This window comes from Aulonocara sp. 'chitande type north' Nkhata Bay, linkage group LG3, assembly GCF_057382095.1.
Source record: "Aulonocara sp. 'chitande type north' Nkhata Bay isolate Kocher_YH1m ecotype deep benthic linkage group LG3, A_spYH_male_GT1.1, whole genome shotgun sequence".
Classification (NCBI taxonomy): domain Eukaryota; kingdom Metazoa; phylum Chordata; class Actinopteri; order Cichliformes; family Cichlidae; genus Aulonocara; species Aulonocara sp. 'chitande type north' Nkhata Bay.
The window spans coordinates 21,811,863-21,837,266 of NC_141346.1; the positions used below are offsets into that span (position 1 = coordinate 21,811,863).

Sequence of the window (25,404 nt, forward strand, 5' to 3'; positions counted from 1 at the left end):
ACTGGTTCTTCTCCAGTCAGTTTTTTTTTTCCTGATAACAAATAGTATATGTGATTAAATTTAACAAAGTGTAACACAGTTTATTTTTCTCTGGATATAACTTAGCCTAATATAATTTTCCAATTTTAGTTTAGAAAGTCTGAAAATAGTTAAATAGTACATTTGAAATATATTTTTAAACTTTTGCACTCACAAGGTTTCCTCCCAAAGTTCACGTCACGCTCACTACCTCTTTTCACACTTGGTTCCAGCTGTCACCCCTGAGATTTATACTTCCTCTTTATGAAGTCATAAAACACTTCAACTCATCCTGTTGTCTTTAACGAGTTTCAGCAGTCAGCTCGGCAAAAATATAAGGTAAGACTTTGACAAACTTCTGACAGAATCCTAAAACAAACCATGAAAAAAACTTTATGCTGTAAAGTTTTGCTGATTTTTACAAGATTGTTTCAGTTTTTATTTTTAATTTTGCAGCAGCAGTGATGATACCATACACTGATTAGCTCTGTCACAGATAGAGAAAAAAGGAGAAGAACTTGGGCTGAGTGCTGTAAAAGGCTCAGTAAAAGCTGTTTGCACACCAAACTAAGGATTGCTTAATGTCCATCCACCACCTTCCACCAAAAGATAAATATTAAAAATAGTTTTATGGTGACATACTGCAGAGTAGCTGCATTTAATGTGAAAGTTGAGGTTCCGAAAGTGCATTTCTATCACCGGGATTGAAAAAGAATAAGAATAATAAAAAATTAGAAATTAATTAGGACTTTATTGTCAATATTCAATCCTATACAATGGTTTCTGAGTCACCTCATTTTAAAAAAACAAGAAGAAAAAAAGAAGAAGAAACAGGTTCAGGGAAGAAATACTGTATATAATCACTTCTGTTTGTGTGTTTGTCTGTCTGTTTTTTAGCAGTCTAGCATCCACAGTTTTCAAGATATCGCTCACAAATTTAGTGTGGTAGATACCAACAACAGCTCAAGCTAACTGAACTTTGGTGAAAATTGGATAAAGATCACACCAAATGTGAAAATAAGTTTAAACGTTATAATACCCACAACATTTTATGGATCGTCTTCAAAGTTCACAAGCACATGTTTAGTCCTAGGGGACACGAGTCCCTGGGTTGACTAAGCATTTGACCATAACCTTCATTTATAGCGCCCAAAGTCAGAGTTAAACTTGAAAAAAATAGAGAAATACATCATGTGTAGGGGCATGGGGAGATCTGTATAACACACCTTTTTATTTTCTCAATACGATCCCCTATGACATCACAATGATGCCATAAAGATTCTCAGTTAAAGTTATTTATAAATATATCCTAAAATCCCAAGTTTTTACAGCTTAGGGTCACTTGAATTAGAAAAAAATTATTTTCCAACTTTAAGCTGTTTTAATCTGTTTTAAAGAGCTCTTTTTTAAGTTCTTTAAAACATTATCTTTAAAGACAAAATTATATGACTTTACAATGAAAAACAAAGATGAATAAACTAGAGTAGATTTCCATATTAGCAATGCTGACATTAGCATAAAGCTGTTCTATGTTTCCCCTTCAGGGGGAGTTATGGACTACCTGAGTGCTCTTGTTGAAATGTTCAAATACAACTGGAAATACAGTATATTAGGCAAAGAAGTTTTAAAAAAAAACCTTAAAAATTAGTATTTGGCATGACCTTTTCACAGTGTCAAAAACAGGAAAAAGTTCCCTGTGATGATATCACAAGGTCATTTTTAAAGTCTGCAAGTGAAATCAATTGAGAGCGCTGCAAGTCCTTCTGTGATGAACTCCATGAAGACGGGGCAGATGAGGAGAATGCTTTTTGTCTGAGCTCTGTATGAACAGGTGAATCTAATAAAGTCCTGAGTCATGACTAAACTGTTTCTGTAATATGTAATCTGACAAATAAGAGGGGAGTAAACCAGAAACAGATTAATATATGAAGATATAAATGAACCATCCTGAATAAGGACAGTGGGGACAAGTCAACAGTGGTGTGTTAAAGGTTTACATCTGGTTATAGATTTTAATGCCCCATTATAAACACAATCCAACAGATGGAGAGAATAAGATATATGTAAATTATATCACCATAATCCAGAAGGGGTAAAAAGTTGGCAGCAACAAGCCTTTGACTTGCAGTGAAAGATTTCATAAAAAGAACTTCAACTTAAGCCTCAATTTGTTTATCAGGGGTCAATATGTAGCTTTAAGGAAAAACTATTATCAATCACAATACTGTAAGTATTTGTATGAAGCCACAGTTTCAACACAAATTGTCTTGAGCAAATACAAGAGAGGTAAGTACTGCAGGTATGCTGTTTCTATTTGAGAACAACATGATCTTGGTTTTTTTCAGCAATTAAAATCAGTCTGAGCTGACACAGCTGTGACTGTATAAAATCAAAAGCCAGCTGTAATTCTTTAAAAACCATCTTGATGTTTTGAGCACAATAAATAATTGTATCATCTGCATAGAAATGTACAAATGCATTAAAATTATGTCACAAGCTATTAACATAAATAGTAAATAATTCCAGCCCCGGGACAAAATTCAAAGAAACCTCGAATTCCTGCAAAAATCCCCAGATATGGTATTTGTTTTGCTGCGATGAAACATGACCTTCACTGCAGGATGTGAAACAGATTTTTGCCATATTTATGTACATCTGTTCAGATCACATTCAGCCCCGGTTTCCTGTCCACAGCTTCATATCTGTGCTCATCCGTGAATGCAACATCTTGACACAAATCATATACCTTACAGGCCTTTCTTTAGGACCTCACCTTTATGTTTAAGCTAGCTTTTAAGCTTGGCGAAGGTGTTGATCCCTGTTTGTGTGTGTCCGCGTTAATTTGCAGAACAAAAATTTGATCCTAATGGGATATGCAGCCTGGTTTAAAATTTGCAGTGGTGTATTTGGCTTTTTGGACCCACCTTTACATCAGTTTCCACATCAGTTACTACATATTTCTATTTTAACATTTGGAAAATTCCGTATGGAAAAATAACTTTAAAAAACAATTACAAATATCTGTGTTATATTTTATACAATTTACATTTTACATTACATTTTACATAATATGTAAAAATGTATGAATCGAGTTGTGATTAATGTATGAAAAATGCACAAATATTAGACAAGCATTTGCTATTTCTGGAGTGAAAGGTGCAAAGGTTCTTTCATTTATTTTTCCCATGGGATGAACTGCTCTATAAATGTATAAATATAAAATGCTGACAAGTCAATGCTTTGAGATGATATTTGTTGCTTCCTGCTCTGATTTCAATGCACTGGCTTTGTTCAAAGAAGATCAATACCCTGGAGCCATAAGAATGGAGGCTGTTATTTGCGACATGACTGAAAACTTAATGTGCTTATGCTTTAACAGATGGAACCATTAGGTGTAGGGTGTGTGAGAAGCTGAAGACATCTCTGTTTTCTGATAACACCTTTCACTTTTGCAGAATTGTGTTGTGAATGAAACTTTTTAGGCTTCCTCTTTGAAATTGTGCTTCTTCCCTGTTGTTCTTTCACTTCTGTGTGTGGGTCCTCTGCAGTCTGAGAAGTATGACTCACTTTCTCCCTGATTTATAAATCATCTCAAACACTACTTCATGTTCTTCACTGATTTCATGCAGCATGAGACGTCCAACCAGCTGCTCCTCTGCTCTCTCCTTCATCCTCGTCCTCCTCTTCCTCTCTGAGAGCTGGGGCCAGAGGTTGAACACAGACAACAAGAAGCCATCCTGCGACCACTGCAACCAGCAGCTCTTCTGTAACTGCTCCCACAGTGGATTCACCAGTGTTCCCACTGTAACAGGCAGTGCCTTGAGTCTTGATCTTTCCTTTAATAAAATAACAGCTGTGATGAATGATGACCTGACGGGCCACATGCAACTGAAGGTTCTTGATCTCCACGGTAACACATAAAGTATTGATTGAGTGGGTGTTGGTGGAGGGGCAAGCTGTGGTGATGGAAAAAAATGAGAAGAATACCAACAGCTAACTATAAAAAATATTCTTTTGACAACATTTTATTTTGAAAAGTGAGACTATTTCAGCCTTTTTATCTGCTTTTTCTGTAACTAGTAGGATCATCAGCATATCCCAATGGACAAAATACTGGTTTTGTCTACTCACTCTGTATTGTGCAGGTGTTGTTGCAAGTTAAAATTTGACAAAAATCTTTTTTTTTCTTTTTAAATAATGGGAGTCATTTGGATTTGTGGTTGCATGTTTTAGTCATAAGGGATGTAATTTGAAGCCAGAAGTCATGTTGTAGTGATAGTCCGACTGGGTGAAAGTCTACCAAAGTCTATACATTTGGATGTGTAAATTATGCACGTCAAGGGACACGATGGCCATGAAACCTTGTCCTGAAATGTACTTTAAAACATTGAAAAGGTGATTTCAGGTTAAGTGCATGGCATCATCACACTCTCACTTGAAGACTCTGGGGGGAGGCAGTCATGCATAAAATGTGAACTATGATTGTGAAAAACTTGATCCAAAGTCTTGTTATATATTTAAATATTTACTTTACAACAAAGTGTGCCATGAACAAGGGCTCCCAATGACATTATGATGTTTTGTAACAAGTCATTACAAATCCTTTATCTGCTACAGTTACTTTTTACTTGTTTGTTTTCCAGTTGCTACAAAAAAGACTTGGCAGAGCTCTGGGATTTCAATTCAGTGTTTGATTTTCATCAATAAAATGTGTTTACAATTTGTTTTAAGATAGATGTTACTATCCTCCAGGCAATGGCTTAGCTGAGATCCATCCATCAGCTTTTGACTCTCTGTGGAGCCTGGAACAGCTGGATCTCTCTTACAACCAGCTGACTATGCTCAACCACAAATGGTTCAGCAAGCTGGAAGCTCTGCAGCAGCTCAACCTACTCAACAACCCATACAGGTAATAAGCTAAAGGTACCAAAATTGTGACAAGACAAAAAAAAAAAAAAAAAAAACGTAAGTTATTATTATTATTATTATTATTATTATTACATTATGGTTATTTTCTTTTCCTGTGCTCTCATCTAGTTACCTCGGTTCTCCTCCAGTATTTGGGGCCCTAGTCAGACTAAGGAAGCTGGCCCTTGGAGGTCCTTCTCTGAAGGAGCTCCGGAGAGGAGATCTGTCTGGAGTCACCCAGCTGGAGGAGTTAACTGTTCATGCAAACAACCTGACCAGGTTTGCACGGGTTTTGGTAGTGGTGTTAAGTTACTGTCTTTATTAGTGGTGGTAGCTTCAAATTAGTGTCCTTTATTCTAACTGCCTTGAGTCTTTTGTTTATGGTTAACTGTAGTGAGGCTATGAATACATTTTTATAGGTGGCTATAGATGGCTAAAAGTAAGTTACTTAGTAGGTTAATGAATCAACACGCTTTATGAATTTTCTTTGCTATTGCAAAATGTAACCGTTTCCATCTCAACTTCAGAAATGTGTGTCAAAATAATGAAGAATAACTAAGAGACATCTTTAAAGACTCATATTTATGGCATAACTCTTTTATATATAATTTCAGTTATATATAAAAGTTACTTTTTTAAAAAAGTTCTTTAAAATGTGTTGGTTATGGTCTATTTTTATAGATTCTTTATACTTATTTGGGCTAACAAACCAACACTTCTCTATGTGCTTTTACTAAATATACAAATCAATATCTGATGCTTTTATTATTGTGTATACTGTCTTCCTTTTCACATATCCTCAACTTTTAGCTTCTGTATCTTGCTTCTGCAGCTATGACGCTGGTACATTAGCACACATTTGGCCGCTAGGTCATGTCACCTTGAGTCTCCATGGTCCTTTTCTAACAAATGTGACCTTGGCTGGGTCTATGATTGATGATGTGTCATATCCTGAGACACCCATCATTCTGAAAGACATCAATTTGAATGGAGTTCAGTCTGTTCAGCCCTTTAGTAAGGCAGCCAAAAGGAGGATCAGGTATGGACATCACTTCTACTTGGGTAAAACTAATATTCTAACAAACTGGGAAACAAACAAACCTATTCTTCCTCTGTGTTGTAACTCTTCAGGTATTTGACCCTACATAATGTTTCTGTGTCTGACGAGGCTATTGTTGACTTCCTGGTGGTATTAGATGGAGTTCCACTGACCAAACTTACCATAGAAGATGTCACACTGATGGGCGAAGGCTGGTAGGAAAGAAGCACATTATCTTTTTGGCATATGTCCCAGTTAGCAACTTTGGTTCAAAAGAAACGTTTGTGTATTATACAGGAAATTGAAAACAACAAACTTGTCTTTTTTTGGTTGGGGTTAGGTGGGGGAAAGCTAGCCAAACTGATCACAGAAGCATAGATGAGTTCTACATCCGTAACCTTGTAATTCTGGATGTCTACAAATTTACCTCACTTCTACAATTGGGTTTTCTGCTGGAGTATCCAAGAAGGGTGTCTGTCATAAACGCCAAGGTAAAAATAATTTTCTCAGTATGTTCCTAACTGTGGAAACAGACAGCTTAAATCTCTGAGACAGCTTTCTGTATCCTTCCCCTTCTGTATCCTTCCCATGATGGTGAACAGTCTTTGTCTTCAGGTCATTTGAGAGTTTTTTGAGACCCACATGTTGCTACTCTTCAGAGAAAATTTAAAGAGGAGGGAAACTTACGATTGACAATGTTCCCTCTGCTGGCACGGTCTCTGCGCACTGAAAGTCTGCGTTGCACACAAAAAAAAAATCTAACCTGAATTGAAATTAAAATTAAAACTTCAACAATTCCGTTTTGCAGTGTTAGTCAGTGAGTGACTGGCTGCTCCCGTATGGGATTAGAACGATGACACCTTATCCCATAGTCCAGCCAATGATGTGATTCACATTCGTATATACGGAGCTAATCAACGTTGTTGACAGGCTATGACAGCGTCCTAATGTGCCCACACCGGTGTTTTAGCTAGCAAAGCGGCGTGGCTGATGTGGAGTGAAGCCACGTTAATGACAACGTGTACAACCACTGGAGATGTCGACCAATCAAAAAATGATATGGCAAGTTGTTAAGAAACGGGGGAAGTTTTAGGAGTGATGGCGGTGTTTTGAGATGTGAGAGATTTGTGACGTTTAGCGCAAATCTTGTGTAGTTAGTGTGTAGTGTAGTCAATAGTTTTGTGTGTGTCAGAACAATGAGGCGACTGCTGAATATTACAGGTGTTACAGCAGTGATACATCTCCTGTTGTCAGGACTGCAGGTATCAGGCTGTTGTTCTCCTTTATTTCATAGTAGACAGAAATTATTTTTGGAGTGGCACAAATAATTTGTGTGGCATCAAATTTGATGCAGAACAGCTGATTGTGCTGTAAATATTTTGAAATGTTTATTTTAAAAAAATGCTATTAAAATGCCAGTCTCTAAAGTGACCAGCTCTGTAATGTATGCTGCTTGTGTAACATTTTCAAAATCAGAATCAGAATCGTGTTTATTGGCCAAGTATATGTGCAGACACATACAGGGAATTTGGTTCCGGTAGATGGTGGCTCTCAAGCACAGCAATGTAAATCACACACACACACGTGTCTATATATACACATTACACATACATACACAAAGCTGTGTAAACCAACTATAAATAACGAATCTAAACTTATATACATAGAATACAGAAATGAAATGAGGTGAAATGAATACTACAGAATGTACATAAGGTACAGCTGCAGTCTGGCAGTGGCAGTGGGAGCAGTGTGACAGGTCAACTGTTAAGAAGGGAGATGGCGAGGGGAAAGAAACTGTTCCTATGTCGGGTGGTCCTGGTCTGCAGGCTTCTGTACCGTCTGCCAGAGGGCAGCAGATCAAAAAGTCTGTGTGCAGGGTGTGAGGGGTCTGTGATGATTTTCCCTGCTCGTTTCCTGGTTCTTGAGAGGTACAGATCCTGGATGGAGGGCAGGGGGGCGCCGATGATCCTTTCTGCTGTCCGTACAGTCCGCTGCAGTCTGCTCCTGTCCTGTTTAGTGGCTGCTCCATACCAGACTGTAATGGAGGAGCACAGGACAGACTCAATGACCGCAGTGTAGAACTGGATCAGCAGCTCCTGTGGAAGACTGTACTTCCCCAGTTGTCTCAGGAAGTACATCCTCTGCTGGGTCTTTTTGAGGATGGAGTTGATGTTGGTCTCCCACTTCAGGTCCTGGGAGATGGTTGTACCCAGGAACTTGAAGGTCTTCACAGTTGACACAGGGCTGTCTGATATGGTGAGGGGGAGTAGAGTTGAGGGATGTCTCCTGAAGTCCACTGTCATCTCTACAGTCTTAGAAGTGTTCAGCTCCAGATTGTGCTGACTGCACCAGAGTACCAGCCGCTCAACTTCCTGCCGGTATGCAGACTCATCACCATCTTGAATGAGGCCAATGACAGTGGTGTCATCTGCAAACTTTAGGAGTTTGACAGCCGAGTTCTTGGAGGTGCAGTCGTTAGTGTAGAGGGAGAACAGTAGTGGTGAGAGGACACATCCTTGAGGGGCACCAATACTGAGGGACCGGGTTTCAGAGGTGATCTCCCCCAGCCAAACTTGTTGCTTTCTGTCTGTCAGGAAGCTGGTGATCCACTGACAGGTAGCTGGTGACACACTGAGCTGGGAGAGTTTGGAGGAAAGAAGTTCAGGCACAATGGTGTTAAAAGCCGAACTAAAGTCACAAACAGGATCCTGGCATAAGTTCCAGGATCCTGTCAAGGTGTTGCAGGATGTAATGCAGCCCCATGTTCACTGCATCATCCACCGACCTGTTTGCCCGGTAGGCAAACTGCAGAGGGTCCAGCTGGTGGCCAGTAATGTCTTTCAGATGGGCTAACACCAGTCGTTCGAAGGATTTCATGACCACAGACGTCAAGGCGACAGGTCTGTAGTCATTCAAGTCCTGTGATGGTGGGTTTCTTGGGAACAGGGATGATGGTGGAGTGTTTGAAGCAGGAGGGAACTTCACACAGCTCCAGGGATCTGTTGAAGATGTGAGTAAAGATGGGAGCCAGCTGTTAAGCACAGGTTTTGAGGCAGGAGGGTGAGACGCCGTCTGGTCCGGGGGCTTTCCTGGGCTTCTGTTTCTGGAATAGTCGGCTCACATCCTGAGTGTGTATTCTGAGTTTCAGGGAGGAGGAAAGGGGGGTGGAGGTCGTTGAGTCTGGATTGGGGAGGGTGGTGGTGGTCGTTGAGTCTGGATTGGGGAGGGTGGGGGTGGTCGTTGAGTCTTGATTGGGGAGGGGCAGGGTGAAGGGGGGAGAGGTGGAAGGTGTGTTGGGGGTCAATGTCTGAAGCAATGTCCCTGGGGAGGGGAGGGTGGGGCGTGGGAGTCTGTCCGTCTCAAACCTGCAATAGAAAGTGTTTAACTCGTTGGCCAGGTCTTTGTTTGCTTCACCAGCGCGACTCCCCCGTCGCTCTCTGTGGCTTCTCCAGGAGCCACAGAGAGCTGCTGCGCCTCCAACTAAAATCTCCAAAAAACTTTCCGGGTTTGTGAAAAATGGATAAGAACTATAGTGAGATGACTGCCTGATGTTTAGCAGTTGTTCTCTGGAGAAAGTGATGTAGTCTGAGTGACCAAAAGCGCAGAAAATGAACAGAAACAAGAAAAGTGCGAGAGAGCGCAGTACCGAGGCTGCCATCTGCGGCGCCATCTTGGATGGATGATGGAGAACAAATCTATGGAAAATACTGATTAGTTTACTCTCTAGAGACATTTTTTCAGGATATCCATACAGTGATCAACTATGATTTTGAAAGCCTTGAGTTCACTGTTTTCAGTTGAAGATGGATTTTTTTAAGCTGACAAAAAAAAATTAGTAAGATGAAATTAAAACAAATCTTTTCTACCGGAACATAAACAGACACCTAGATGGTCTGTTTATTTTTTTACTTATCTTTAGGTCATCTGTGAGTTTGGCTTTTGTGGAGTTTGTGTGAAGATGTGGATAATTTTCAGATCAGCATGTATTCAAGAGAAAGGTTTTAGCTTATAAGTTTTACTTGTATATACTGTTTATACATACCATAGATGAAGATGGCCATTTCATCTAAAAACTCTTGTTTTTATTTTCTCTGACCCTAGTGCAGATGAAAGCAAAGCCAGAGATTTGTTGAACTATTTACTGATATTATAGATTGTATCAACACATCCCTTTCAGTTTAAGTTTTCCTTACAGAGTTAACCTCTTCAGGAGACATAAAATCAAACTAAGGATACTTGCAAACATGTTTATAATGCCCTGCAGGGTAGTTGGATGTTCTTTCAAGTTTCTACATGAAACTTTTTTACCTGATAGTTGCTACAATATACTTTGTTCATACTGTTTTCTGCATTGTACATGGAAATGGAAATGATTGCCAAAAAGGCCCCTGTTTCCTGTGCATGCAATATTTACAGCTGTCCACCATTTTTCTTTAATTTGGCTAATCCAGGGTCATGCAGGGGCCCGGAGACTATCCCACCTTATAGGGTAGCAGGGTACACCTCGGACAGGTATCCAGTCTGTTGCAAGACTAACAAAGAGAGACAGATAACTATTCGTTTTCACAATCAGACCTGTGGCCAAATAAGAATCAACAGTTTACCTAACATGTCTGTCTTGTGGACGGATGTTGGAGTTATAATGCAAACTGAAGGAAAATACTAGGGGAGACACTAGTGGAACTAGTGTCTCCCCTTACCTTACAGCTTCCCACTTTGCAGTCATATTGACGAGTTTTGGTTCTTTCCTTTAGGTGTTTGTGATGCCTTGTCTTACGTCCCATCTGCTGAAGAACCTGCAGTATCTGGACCTGTCCGACAACCTTCTGACGGACCTGACTCTGGAGGAGACGCTTTGTGGTACAACACAAACTTTGAAGGACATTCGAGTTTTAAACTTCAGTGGAAATGCTCTGAAGGTGAAGTATGAAACTTTAATAAAATCTGCGTTACCTACAAGTATTCAAGAATTCTGAGGATTGATGACGACAAGTACTTTCCATCTTTCATTCCCCATTTCTGTCCAGTCTTTGTCCACCGTGAGCCGACTGGTCACAAAGTTCTCTAAACTGACACACCTGGATATTAGTAGGACCGGTTACAGCTTCATGCCCTCAAGCTGTCCTTGGCCTTCCACCCTGCGATTCCTAAACATCTCCGGGGCAAAGTTCACAGCCATTACCCCCTGTCTACCCCAAACCCTGGAGGTATGAAGACCATGTATTGACCTGGCAGATTGACCTGGCAACCTATTTTTTTCCCTTATGCTTTATTCTTTACAGGTGTTGGATTTGAGCAACAACAACCTTAAAGATTTCACTCTACTTCTGCCTGTACTCAGGGAACTGTATCTCTCTGGCAACAAGTTTCTGAGGTTGCCCTCTGGGCTATCCTTCCCCAATCTACAAACCCTGACCATCCAGGTAATAAGTCAGATCATATGTTTATGCTTCTGATCCTCGTAGTGTTTCCATTATGATACACATTTTATTTCCACAGTCAAATACCCTGAACATGTTTGGCAAAACAGACCTCCAGTCATACCAGCGACTCGATAACCTCCAGGCTGGTCAGAATAAGTTTGTCTGCTCCTGTGACTTTGTCAGCTTTGTCCAGTTGGAACTCCGAGAAGGTGGAGGTATACAACTGACAGATGGAGTGGACAGCTACATCTGTGACTACCCTTTCTATCTACATGGACAGCCAGTGGATCAAGTCCGACTCTCAGTTGTCATGTGCCATCAGGTTTTGTTTGTGTCAGTGAGCTGTGGCTTGGCGTTGTTTGTAGCCACTCTGCTGTCTGTGGTGCTGTGGCGCATCCATGCCTTTTGGTACCTCAAGATGATCTGGGCATGGCTCAAGACCAAGCGTAATTCTCGACAACGGCAGCAACGCAGAGATAAGGCAGACACAGAAGCCCTGATATCCTTTGATGCCTTTGTTTCCTACAGTGAAAGAGATGCTGGCTGGGTGGAAAATTTTTTGGTACCTGAGCTAGAGGAGCCAAGGTAAGTTCATCAGTTTTTGTGATATTATTTGACATAATTTCAGCCAAAGTGTCCATATTGTCATTACTGTGTTCATCAGTAATAAAGGTTTCAGTGTAGTTTTTCTGAACAAATACAGCTATCTGGCATTTTTTAAAAGGGTAGTTCTGACATCCGACAATGAAACTGCTCTCTGTGTAAATGCTGCATGATATAAGTAACTAGAGCTTTTGGCTACTGTTAATGACGGTTAAGAAGACAAAATTGGGTTTCAAACATAGTTTAACCTAAATAAACTGAAACACTTCCAAACTGGGTATATCAACCTCTTTAAAAAGCTTCCATTTTTTAATAACCTAAATTTTGGGGTGATGTAGAACACTTGACATGGAAGATCTTTGATCAAGATCTGAGTCCAAACAATGTGTTATCAAAGCAAGTTTAATAGAGTTTTTAAAATTCTTGCATTAACCATTTTTTAAATCATACAGATTTAAACTCATGAAATGATTGCAAAACTTAAAGTATATTAATTATTTTGATTGTGCAGTCTCTGGCTTATACGCTGTATACCAAATTAGAAAGTAGAAAGGCTGAAAGCTGCTTTTTTCTTCACTTCAACAGTGAAAGCAGCTCTGGGACTAGGTCAACATCCCACCGGCCCTTGACTCTCTGCCTTCACAAGCGGGATTTCCTTCCTGGACAATGGATTGTGGACAACATCATGAATGCTATCGAACGCAGTCGGAGAACTGTCTTCATCCTCTCCGAGAATTTTGTGCAGTCTGACTGGTGCCGCTATGAGCTTGACTTCTCTCACTTCTGGCTTTTTGATGGTCAAGCCACTGGTGAGGCAGCCATTTTGATCCTACTAGAGCCATTGTCGAAGGATGATGTCCCCAAACGCTTCTACAAACTGCGCAAACTGATGAGTTCCACCACCTACCTAGAGTGGCCACAGGAGGAAGAGAAGAGGGAGGAGTTCTGGAGGAGTCTGCGCAATGCTTTGAGAGGAAACGATAACTAAAAGAGCAGAATATAATAAAGAATGAGAAGAAAAAGAAAGAGTTGGACAATAAGGGATACAAGAGAGGGATAAATAAAGTCAAAGTAAAGCTGTAGCATCTTAATTCACTGATATCCAAGTCATCATTACTGAAAATCACAATCCTAGCCCCAAACCCCAAATTTATTCCTGTGTTTTGGAGAAAAGCAAAAAGGGTTGTGGTTGTTACCAGTTTCTGTCAGTCCAAGGAGGTGGCCTCCTCCACCAACTAGGACATCATTGTCACTAGGGATGGGAATTGATAACAATTTAGTAATCCCAGTTCTTGTTTCACTTATCAATCTCATTGTCTCCAATGTGAGAGTCACCACCATCTCTAAGCAGCAAATCAAAGACATTAAAATCATGCTAATTAATTACATGCTGTATGCTCAAATGTTTGTACATGTCAGAGCCTCTTTGTTGTGATCAGTTTTGGGATCATTACTCGAAAAAAGTAATTATTGCACATATTGCAAAGAACGCTTTTCTTTAAAGTAATGCAGTACATTACTTCATTACAAACAGGATAAAGATGTTTGTTATACTACTCATTACTTTAATTTTACTATTTAAAATTATCTGAAAAACACGTTCACATTATTACCGTTCACAATATAAACCTGAGGCTACAGCCCTAAACACCAACACAAATCCCTATCCTGATGACCAGAGATGGGCAGTAACGCGTTACTTGTAACATGTTACTGTAATCTGATTACTTTTTTCAAGTAACGAGTAAAGTAAAGGATTACTATTGCAAAAACGGTAATTAGATTACTGTTACTTTCCCGTAGGAACGCTGCGTTACTGCGTTACTAAAACCGTGATTTTTTTGCAAGAATGTCTCATGACATTGACGTAAGCGAGTGCGACGTTGGTGACAACAGTTGTCTGCAGATCAACAATGGATCATATATCGAGTGCAGGAGAGAGTATGAGCGTGCAGCGTTTAAAGCGTGGAAGTACTGACCTTACTTCGAGTTTGATTCCATAAAAAGTGACAAAAACATTAGTGTCCGTTGTGCGTGGGAAGAAAACTTCTTTTTACAGCGGAAAAAAACCCTAAACTTCCAAGCAAGCACCACGTAATAGGGCTTTGGAGTCACGCCACAATGCATTGTTGGAGCGCGGCACCATTTTCGGGGTCTACGAATCAAAACAAACACACTGTGTTGGAACGACGACTACAAGATGCTTAAAAGCAGCTCAAAAGAGAATGAACTGTATAGAGACCGATTTCGTTCAGAGGCGAAGCGGCGGTACTTGCAGAAAATAGCGTACATTGGAAATGTGGACCCGTATGAAATACGGCCGTGGAGTAGAAACCCTGTAGACTTAGCGCTATTGACATAGCCTGACATATTCTCGTACCTTGTCTGTGGAATCAGCGCGTACAAGTCATCATTCAAACAAAGGTAAGTCAGCTCGAGTACTGCGAGTGAAATGCGTTTGATTTCCCTGCAAACATTCAGATTAGTGCAGCATAAATTCATTCATGAGGGGAAATTACAGTGAGAACATGTGGAGGCTGTTAGGTGGATAACATAGTGAGTTCAGTGCATTGATGTGACATTGTCCTGAAGGATTTAGTTATTCTTTATGGTTAAAGAAATTGCTCTAATTTATTCATATTTATTATAAATAATCCTAATTATACATCTTGCTTCCGTATTTGTATCCTGTGTCACTAAAAATACATTTTATTTTAGTTTTATACATTGATTAATGACCTGCAGAATCTCCTTATCATACTAAGTGATTCATAATTGTCGCTTTATGCTTTCTCTATCTTGCATTACATACTTTAGGTTCATTTTCTGCAGGCAGGTTTCTGACAGAGAACAGGCAGATTTACACTATAACATGCAGCGTTCTATAGATGGACACATAAAAAAATGAAAAATTACATGTATGTGCTAACTTTCTAAACACTTTGTTACATTTATGATAAAGTAGATTAAAGACATTTATGTCTGCCTTGGCTCATAGTTCTTGTCTTTAAATGAACTTTGTCTGTGTGTGTTTCAGGTCCTGCACTCTCAAAGACTGAATGAACCAGCATTGCAGCCATGGGTCACTGTGAGCATCACAGGGAAGGTTGAAGCCGCCCACTGCAGCTGTAAGGCCGGAGTCGCGGAGACCTGCACCCACGTCACTGCTCTTCTGTTTAATGTAGAAGCAACAGTGTTGATCTGTGGCACAAGGACTGTTACAGATGAATCTGCATACTGGGTTTTGCTGGGTAATATGACCAAGATACAGCCAGAGGTTGGACATAAGATAGACTTCTCCTCTTCAGCTGCCCAAAAAAAGGCTCTTGATCAAAACATAAACAGACCATCCGTATTGAAAGGTTAAAGGAGCCGCCCTCAAAACAGAAAAATCCCACCTGCTACTGTGGAGGAGTTGTCACTGCTATAATGCCATAATGTTTTATCTAGGGGACTAGATTTATGCCTGTAGTGCACTGCCGTGTAAATAATTTGCATTTACTGAATATATACTGACTGAGTCCCACTGTTCAAAAGTTGAATAAAGAAACAAACTAATTTTTGCCTCTTTTTTTTAAATTAAAACCACCTTATAGAACATCACATCAGTAACAGTGTAGAATCCATGTCATTTATAGTTTACAAATGACAGTGTTTACATAGAATCATGACAGTGTTTACATGATATCACCCACTACTAACACGACTTTATTTACTGTATCTTTTGAAAAAAAAAATACCGCTATTTATACAGCAAAATACTTAAGAATATGTAACAGGAGCAGGTTTCATTCTTCCCTGATTTTATTATCACACTGTTCACCAAACACAGCAAACCTTCACCATCTTATCCAGGAGGGTCACCTCTTCACCCTCACATGGAAGAAGTAATCTGATTGGCATGGTGGTTTGCTTGAAGCAGGTCCCTTGTGTAGCGCTGGAACCCAGTCATGATGTTTCATCCATTTCATAGGCTGGTTTGCTGCAATAATGCCAAATAATTAGCAACTCTATAAATAGAAGGTAGTTCTGCAAAATCCCTCAGTAGGATGTTTGTTCTAATTTGCTATGAGCTCAGAGCGCATCGAAAATAAAACTAATAGGCTATAAAGAGTGACATGAACATATTTAGAACTTACCGGAATGAAAATGTCTGGAGCACCAACAGATATTTGGAGATGGAAGAGAACTGCACGTCAGCTCGTCTCACAGCTGCTATCCAGGCTAGACGCCTTCGTTTGGTAACATCGATACACGAGCTGCCTCATGTTGCTTCCAGGTTGGGAAAGAATGAAAAGATAAACCCTTTTTAAGCTTATTCTCTTGCCGGTCGTGCGATCGAACATTGCAGCCGACCACACAGCAAGAACGAACCATGGCTGTTGTGTGTTACTTCCACGCCCACCCCCGTGACATCACGCTCCAAAGCCCTATGGGAAACTCACAGAGAAACTCGTGGATTCTTCAACTGACCGCTGCGGCTCACCTGCACCAGGGTAAACCTCCGCCTACCCCACTCCTGCTTTACAGGTGAAAAGAGCAACAGGACCGCTGAGTCTTTGATGTTATTTATTTTCTGCTGTGTTTTACTTGCATCTATTTGAAAGACTGAGTGTAAACACACAAAAAAAAAATTATGTGCAGGAATGTGCAGAAAATAATTTCTTCCAGTCAGAGAATGTTGCATATAATTAAATTTTTGCTTGATGCATACAGTTAAAAGGTTAAAACTAATAAAACAAGTTTTAAAAAGAGACTTTTCCATTTGATTACATTTTGTATGATGGATTATGCAGAAAAAGTAGAATTGGGCTGAAAGATCTATCGCTTTATCACCTATTCAGGTTGTAAATCGTGTTTTTAAAAAGTAACTAAGTAATTAATTACTTTTGAAAATAAGTAATCAGTAAAATAACAGATAATATAGTAATCTATATGTGTACCATGCGTTCCTATTTAAGTCAAGAATCAGCATGGCCCTTTTGCTTATGATGTGATGAAATAGACACTTGTGAGAGCCGGTGGTTTATTATAGCCCGATGAGTTGCAGATTGCAGCAATAACATCTGAAACAAACAAAGAAAAGTGACACACACTGTCTTTATAGTTTTGATTTCATTATTATTTTTATATTTTTATACAGTACATTTTTTAAGGTCCTATTTTTTTATTTATTTTTTTTACCAAACCAATGCTTTCTTCCTCTACCTTTTTCATAAGTATTGTTTTCAATCATTTTTATTCTGAAAAGAAGTTCAAAACATACATATTTGCTCGTGAAGAATGGAATTTACTTAGGGAATTGCTTCCCGCAAAACACATTTTCTTCCTCATTTTAAAACTTAAAGCATGCTTGAGTAAATTTTCTATTAAAGTATGATGCTGTCAACTTAACATTAAACACTGAATGAACGTGTGCCTCTGTAATACTTTAATCAACAACAAATTCTAATGAGTCAAAAGCAGGGTGTTTTTTGTTCATTCAGTGCTTAAATTTCAAACTACATCAAATGCTTGGATTGTAGATGTGTAATATTGAAATATTTCATCCAGAAAAACATAAAGTTAAACCTTTTGGAGCTGTAAAGCTTTTAACTGTAGGTGTGTTAACCACGATGCTTTGCCAAACATCATAATAAATTATTTGTAATAAAGACAAATTACAATAAAATGAAACCTATAAAAACATACATCTATTTTCATTATCTTGCTGTCATTTTTAAAATACACACAAGTACAAGTGACTTTTTATTCATCATGTTCATTCATCATCTGTACAATAATTTACAAACAGAATATCAATCAAAATATACTTTAGGAAATTTGGCTCTAACACCAAATGAAAGCAACCTTCCTTTATGAAAAAGAGGAAAAGGCACATTAAAAAAACATATTTTAAAGGAAGCGGGACAGCTCAGTGTTCAAACCTGAAGTCCAAAATGAAACAAGAACTGAGCCTAAAATGTCATATTAAAAACAACAAGAACTAAAAAGAGTCATGTTTTCATGGTCCTGGATCTTGGACCCAAGGTTTATGAGCTTCTAAGATTCTTTTTTATTTTAGTATTTATTTATTTATTCATTTATTCATCTATTTATTTATTTTGCTTTTAGTCATCAGTCGTGTTTCTTTATTCTTCTTTCTTTGGTCCAGTTAGTCCAGTTGGTTGTTGTTTGTTAATTAGGTTTAGTTTCTTGTGTTTGCTTCCGTTACCTTTAACCTCTGAGATGTGCTTTGCATAATGTTTAAACTTTAATTTGGTTTATTATCAAGTGTCAAGTATTCAGGTTTTTCTTCTCAGGTTGTTTCCTGTTTTCCTCTGTAGGTTAGTTGTCTGTGATATCTTGTGTTACTTTACTGCATGTCTGTCACTCACCTGATTGTTTCCAGCTGCTGATAATTAGTCTGAATCTCGTCTCTCGCGTGTTGTTGTGTTTACAGCCTTAGTATGTCTCTGTTGTTGTCGTGGCATCTGTCATGCACCCCTTTTAAAACTTCCTGGAGGAATCTCCTTTTTTTCCTGGATTTTGTTATTAATGAATTTTTACAGAAGTCTGTCTCCTATGGCTGGCATGTGGATGCTGTCAGTTCACAATCTGTATAATATTTAGTCTCTAACTTGAATACATCACAATCAGACTAACAACATTTTTGAGCATATATTAAACAGCTTTGGTAAGACAAAAAACAACAACAAGATTTTAAGCAGATAAACTTAAATATGGAACAAAAATACAATTTATTTTTTCAAAGACACAGACTCACAAACTGAGAAGTTCACTATTACAATTTCCTGTGATGACAAAGTTGGTTTGAATAAATCTGTACCAAGGTCGTTATAGCAAACTAAAACTAGGTTTTGGGAACAATTACAATTAAAATTACATCTTTATTGTTGTTGAATATATGTTGAGCTGCTTCTTCCTAGTACAGTTGTTTGGTATGTGGATGGGTATCTGTCGAGAGCCACGTCCTTTAGTGTCTGGGCAAAAATGCGGACTTTGTCTTTCAACAGATGGACTTTATCATAAAGACAATTTATGTTTATAGTAGGGTGTTTGGCGAAGTGGACATTGGCCAGCTTCTCACACTCTTTTTCTAGTCTGCTGTTGATCTTGTTGATGGTGTCACAGTGCATGTTTTTCATTGGAAGCAGGGCTGACATGACCACTCTGCTCTCGGGGAAAGTGTTGGAAGCTTTCTCTATGACTCCTTTCAGAGATTCTGACAGTCTGTCCTGCTCTTGCCTCAGCTGACTGGAGCCAGTGTGGATGATGATGTGGGTTGGAGTTCCCAGATGCTCCTCTGCCAGAAGCTCAATGGCTTTTTGAGTGTTTGGACAATCAAATTTAGCCACTTTGTCCCTGGGGAAAAGTTTCTTCTCACGTATAAATCTTCCATTGGAGTCAATGAGGATGACGATGTCATTCTGGGCCCTCTGTTCTGGTTGTGAGGGCTCAGGGTTTGGACCTACGTGTGACATTGCGAGGATCTCTCTCAACACCTGGATCTCTCTATCTTTTTCACAAAGCTGTTCTTGTAAAGCTTTTACAGTTTGTTCCTCTGTTTCGTCTTGGCTTGAGTCTTCCTCAGTCTGGTCAGCATTGCCATTAAATGGAGGGGCAGCTGTGTCTTCACCGCTCTTATAAACAATATACAACAGCATCATTAATATAACATGCAGACTGATAATTACTAATTACTAACACAGTATGTGTGTGCTACAAGGCTGTAGTAAGTAAGGGTCGCTGCAGCACCCCCTGTTGGATTGCAGAGGATTAGCATGGCCACAACTACTCACTATAAAGACTGAATACGAAATAGCATTTAGTTTTCTTATCTTATTCTGCTATATAAACTATTTTTAGGTCAGGCATGGTTTGCCTTTTGTCCTCTCTCTCTGCTTTCTCCCCTTCCCTCGTCCCCCACTGGTTGCAGTGATGCCTGCCCCTCCTTAAGCCTACTTATGTGGCACGTGACTGAACACCACCTAAAACTTGATTTATAGTAATGTAATAAACTACATGTTGCTGCTACACAAACCTCAACACCTGTCTAAAGTCCATCTGGCAGTATTATGCTGTTTAATCACAGCCTTTTGGTTAGAAGGAGCTGAATACTGCTGTAATAATCCTCAGTATCTATTTTGCTAAAATAATTGCTATTATTCCTCTTCTGAAGGAAGAATAATATTAAACACTCAACAAAAACCATAAGAAGCTACTAATACATGATTTAGCACATACAGCCACTTACCGCCATATTGATGCTTTCCTCTTTTGAGATTTATTCTGAAAGAGAATAATCATGTTAGGAGGACAGATTCTCTGTATCTATGAAGCGCCTTGAGGTGACTTTTGTTGTGATTTGGCACTATATAAATAAAATTGAATTGAATTGACAGCTGGAGATACTCTCTCGTACTAACACAACACAAGTATAAAATATGCAGGAGGAGTTATGTTATAGTACAAAAAAATCCTCCTCTTCAGACTCAATTAGCACGTTTCTGATCAAATTCCGGCCCTTTTAGAAACAGACTGTTCACTAGACTGTGGAACCCACCCCACTTATGTTATTAGTCATTTCGATTTAATGTTAGCTCACTTTACCTTCCTGACATAGACAGATGTGGAATAATAGAGAATAAGGTTCAACTTGGCACACAGTAACACAAAAAACAAGTCATACTTTCTGTTAAATGAAAAAAAAGGGCTGACAACATTTTTAAAATGAAAGTAACTCAAAGAAAAATATAGCTGGAGGGTTTTTTTCTGCGCTGGAGCAAACATTTTTGTTCTATTTTTAGATAACATTTTTGAAGACATTTAGATTCTACACCATCCATTCATTAAAAAAGAAAGAACATGAGCGTCTTACCACAGCTTTACTTGAAGAGATCAGACAGGACAAGGCAACCTCAGCTGACACCACTTGACTGACTTTCAGGTAGTGGTGGTGGATTATTTTACTATTTATCGGCTGATGGCGTGGCCCTGACTTGTTTTGCAGGTTCTTTTGTACTTACCCAAGAATATTTCGTGCGCACATCTTCAACAAGTTTTTCAGCATACCAACAATAGTTATAGTGAACAAATGCATAAAAATGAAACTGAGTGTGCATTATAGTCACACAAAGCAAGAACTGAACTAAAAATTGCCTATGGTGGCAACCAGTACATGCCCATGCTACAGTATTGTTTGGCCTGTGATTCCAGTTTATTGCTAGGCAACACGTTGATGTCATAATATATAAGACATACAGGTTTCATTTACATTTGACAAATACTGAAGGTCAAAAGGTCTCTTTTAATGCATGTTATATGTTGATACTTTCTTTAGTCTCAAGTTTACTATTGGCAGAAAATCACTTATGTTGATGTTGAAGTACAAGATTCCTTTACGCCTCTTCTAATTAGCACCTTGGGCAACAACAACCTACATTTGTTTTAACATGTGACAAGGTATAAATAAATAACATTACATGAACCTGACCTAAAGTAAAGCAGATCCAGTGTGGCAGGTTTCACAGCTACACTCACAGCAAAGAAATGAACCACATCCTTATTACAGTAACACCAGTGAATTTCCAGTAAATGCCTGTTGAATACTTACAAAATATTTAAAGACCAATCCCTTAATAAAATGTATTTTAGTTGTAAGATAAAATAAGATGGCCTTTATTAGTCCCGAAGTTGGGAAATTCACATTATTAGAGCAGCAGAGCGGAAAGAGCACGAGTAAATAGACAAAGGATGATATAAGAACTATCATAACTACACATAAGCAACAGAAGAAAAAATTCCAGTAAAGTGCCATTCTTCTTTTGTTTTACACTTTCTTATCATCTCTCCTGAGACTCTGCTTTTATGCAGGTACATTTATTGTAAAAACCAAAAAAAAGTGATATTTTGTTTTGCAGCCCCTCAGTGGGGTTAATTCTGGGAAAGGGAGTCCAGTTCTATTTGGAAAGGTTATAATGTAACATCGAGGCAATGATTGATGTCCACTTTGCTAAGAAAGTGTTTGAAGAGGGAACTGATTGACCCACCACATAAAGAAAAGCTAAGAATGGTCAAGGGAAAATATTGCAGAATTTCGAATCTCGAGAGTTCACCTGAAACCTTGGCTGATTGTGACCTACACCCGTTTTCACACCTTGGCTCGTGTGATTAGGATCATTAAGGGATCCTTTGTCCCTCTTGGGGGGACACTTCCATAGGCCTTAAATCTAGGACTTTCCACTATTTGATCCTGGAACTGAAGAAGGTTCTCGAATGAGAGGTGAAACGTCTTCAAGCAACTTAAAGAAGTCCAGACACTTTTCTTTCCAAGCTCTTTAGACTATGATGACCTGGATGACTGAGAACCTTCACAGACATATTGTGGAATCTATTCATCTGGACCTGCAGGTTGATTAAACCTGCAGGTCCAGATGAGACTGAAGTCACCTGGATGTCTGACGAAACGTTTACCCAATACAAATTATTTTTACTATATCAAATATTTTAGAAGTCAGACAAGTATATCAGTATATCTCATTCTATTCTAATCAGCATTAAGTATAATTAACTATCGGCAAAATCACATATGACTTTATGTTTTATGGCTCCAGATTTTGAGCTTTGTGTGATTCTGTGTTTAACAACTCTTTCATTTAAAATAATGTATAATGATGGGTTGGTGACACATTTCTTATCTTCATCACATTCCTACAGATGCAAATTCAGACATAAGAACAGTGGTTTTCATTACTCTAACTCATTTCTTATTTCCCATATTCACCAAACTTATAGTTTGACTTTTCTTTGATTAAAAATAAAGATGATTTACAACTAACAGGAACATTTCTGTTTTAGCACTCTGATCATTTTTACCACATCAGGATGGATGTTAAGACCATCAGATGTGAAGTCAGGAGGAAGCCGGGGGGGCTTTACTCTCTTTGTCTCACCGCTCTCAATACTTGGGGTTCTCAAATGGTATAGAGGAAGGTGTTGAAATAGTTGAAAAAGTAGTAAACATAGGAAAGTTTGCACTGTCACCTTTTCTCTGTCTACTTCTATTTCATCAGTGAGACAGCAAATTTTAAAAGGAGACTTACTAAGCCCACTTTTAGCGTCATTCCTTCAGCACTTTGGTGGTGTTTAATGGATATAGGTTCAAGTGAAACCTAAATATATATTAAAAAAATTAATTTACAATGTTTTCGTGCTTTCTCTTTTAGTATTATGTAACAATATAAAGGCACAGAGGGCAGTGAAATAGCTTTGATTGCTTACAATGAGAACATTTTTTTAGTGAATATCCAAAAGCATTAAGTCCTTTCATTAACCACAGATGATCCAAGATCAAAGAAAAGAGAACAGATTGGTCAGTAGGTACTGCTTAGATCTGGGGTTTAAGTTTTGATGGCAATGAACCCCAAAAAGATCTGATTTTATTCTCTAAAAGATTTTTCCTGGACGATTGAGAATGCATCAAGACATCAGATTTTATTGTTTTATTATGAGGGTTGTTGCTTGTAGTGTGGAGAAATGGTCACTAGAGGGAGCCAGTGGTGTATTGTTTACAGCCAGAGGAGGCGTTCATTCCAGCAACAACCTCAGAAGAAAACACGAAAGTGTCACTGCTGTTTTTATAGTCTGAATCACTTTCTCATTTTATCCTTTTCCTTATTTAGAGGCCAAATTTCTATTTTATGATAAAGCTGGTTTTATATTCAAATATGGTGAATACGGTAAATGAGGAATCGCTGTAATTCACATCCAGGGAAGCGCTGAATTAACTGGGCAAAATGTCTTTATTTAAATAGCATGATATCTGAAAAATGCCTAAAATATTAGTTTGGTCCTCTGTATTGCCATGCTTTGTTACTTCCATGCTTCTGTTTCAAACTAAATCCAAGCAAACATCTTGTATGTAGATGTTACATTTGAAATATTATGTTCAGAAATACTGAAAATCAAGGCTTCTCCAGCTTTAAATGTGGTCTGATAGTCATGGTTCACTGAAGACCATAAAAACTGCATACAAAAATGAAGATTTTAACTTTTGAAACCATGTAAAGCAGAGTTACAGCAACACCTTTCCACCTGGAGTGGAGTTTCTTGCTAAATTATAGTGCTCAAACTTTTACTTTTTTAATAACTTCACACAGACAAACAAGATACTGTCTGCACATTTAGGGCATGCTAACCCAAAAAAAAAAAAAAAAAAAGACAATATAAAACAATTAATTGAAAAACTGAAAAGAATACATTCTTGTGATGATCTTCTATTAAAGTGGCAAAAGACCAGATTTAAAACTAGCGTCACAGCCAGAGGCCAATTCAAGGAAGTAGACTAACGCAGACAGCACTCAGAAACATCTGAGAAAAATCTGAGAGCAAAAGACTTTATTTACAGAGTGCGTGTAGGTGCACAGAGTAAACAGAAAGGCGAGGAGAACTTCAAAAATAAACCATAAACTTAAATGGTGCACAGAGCAAAACAATGATTCTATTACTCAATTTACTTCTATGAACTCCAACTAGAAGCATACTATGGTTCATAAACACAACTCCTTAGACAAAAAACACACAAACACTACCTGAGAAACAAGGGGTTAGCAAACATAATCGGTACTGTGAGGTTTCCGTGAGGGAGCCTTGGGGCTATCCGACACTGGGTAACTGCCAGTGCAGGACCCCTGGGGCGTGGGACGAAGAAAACGGGGGTAGTCACTAGAAACGAGGGAAACAGGAGTTAGCTGGTACACTATGATGCCGATCCAAGGGAAACATGGTGAATTGAAAACAGTCTTACTTTGGAGCAGGCGGAGGTGTACCATAGAGGGGTAGGGGGTCCAGGTGAGGGGAAACTTGATCCGATGACGGAATCCGTGAGAATCAGAATGCTGGGTGGGGAGGCAGGCGAGCATGTGAGAGAAGCTGTGGGCTGACCAACGATTGTTTCCAGGTAGGTTATGGCAGTGACTTAGCAGTATCCAGAGATCTTCTGCGAGCAGAAAGCACAAAGGTCAAATTACATGGAAAAACCTATGACAAGAAACAATAATAATAATAATAATAATAATAATAATAATAATGGATTGCATTTATATAGCACTTTTCAAGGCACCCAAAGCGCTTTTCAATTCCACTATTCATTCACTCTCACATTCAATAACTGTGGCAGCCTTGACTAACGCAGGTTTGCAGACAATCTGGCGAAGTGTCATTGTGAGCGTTGGTCTTAAGAAGTCGGCAGTTCAAATTAAATACAGGTGCAGCCTATCAGCGTTGATGCAGCGGCTCCACCCAGAGATGGAAACACCAGCACTGAGGAAGAACCAAGCACTCCCCTGGACGATGACAGTTCGTTGAAAAGTTGTGTTATGTGTTGTGATCGCAAATTTTGAAGTCAAT

The 25,404-nt window shown here is 38.8% G+C and overlaps 2 protein-coding genes and 1 long non-coding RNA gene across 3 annotated transcripts; 1 reads left to right on the plus strand and 2 right to left on the minus strand.

Annotated features, from left to right (window-relative positions):
- The first annotated feature begins 272 nt into the window (after positions 1 to 272).
- Positions 273 to 13,364, plus strand: tlr2 (toll-like receptor 2). Its single transcript, XM_086287358.1, has 12 exons — positions 273 to 357; positions 3,648 to 3,928; positions 4,771 to 4,927; positions 5,056 to 5,205; positions 5,759 to 5,965; positions 6,058 to 6,180; positions 6,306 to 6,456; positions 10,723 to 10,887; positions 10,996 to 11,175; positions 11,251 to 11,391; positions 11,468 to 11,976; positions 12,580 to 13,364. The coding sequence occupies exons 2-12, from the start codon at positions 3,649 to 3,651 to the stop codon at positions 12,980 to 12,982; spliced, it is 2,466 nt and encodes an 821-aa protein (XP_086143484.1). The 5' UTR covers positions 273 to 357; position 3,648; the 3' UTR covers positions 12,983 to 13,364.
- A 4,485-nt stretch (positions 13,365 to 17,849) lies between these two features.
- Positions 17,850 to 20,940, minus strand: LOC147334529 (uncharacterized). The gene is made up of 3 exons (XM_086287359.1): positions 20,876 to 20,940; positions 20,252 to 20,286; positions 17,850 to 19,637 (listed from the first exon to the last, which is right to left on the minus strand). Exons 2-3 carry the CDS (start codon positions 20,255 to 20,257, stop codon positions 18,885 to 18,887), a joined length of 759 nt encoding a protein of 252 aa, XP_086143485.1. The 5' UTR covers positions 20,258 to 20,286; positions 20,876 to 20,940; the 3' UTR covers positions 17,850 to 18,884.
- Positions 20,941 to 23,835: 2,895 nt separating this feature from the next.
- LOC147334530 (uncharacterized) lies at positions 23,836 to 25,399 on the minus strand. The gene is made up of 3 exons (XR_015126203.1): positions 25,157 to 25,399; positions 24,803 to 24,994; positions 23,836 to 24,720 (listed from the first exon to the last, which is right to left on the minus strand). It is a non-coding gene; the product is annotated as an uncharacterized LOC147334530 (long non-coding RNA).
- Positions 25,400 to 25,404: the final 5 nt, after the last annotated feature.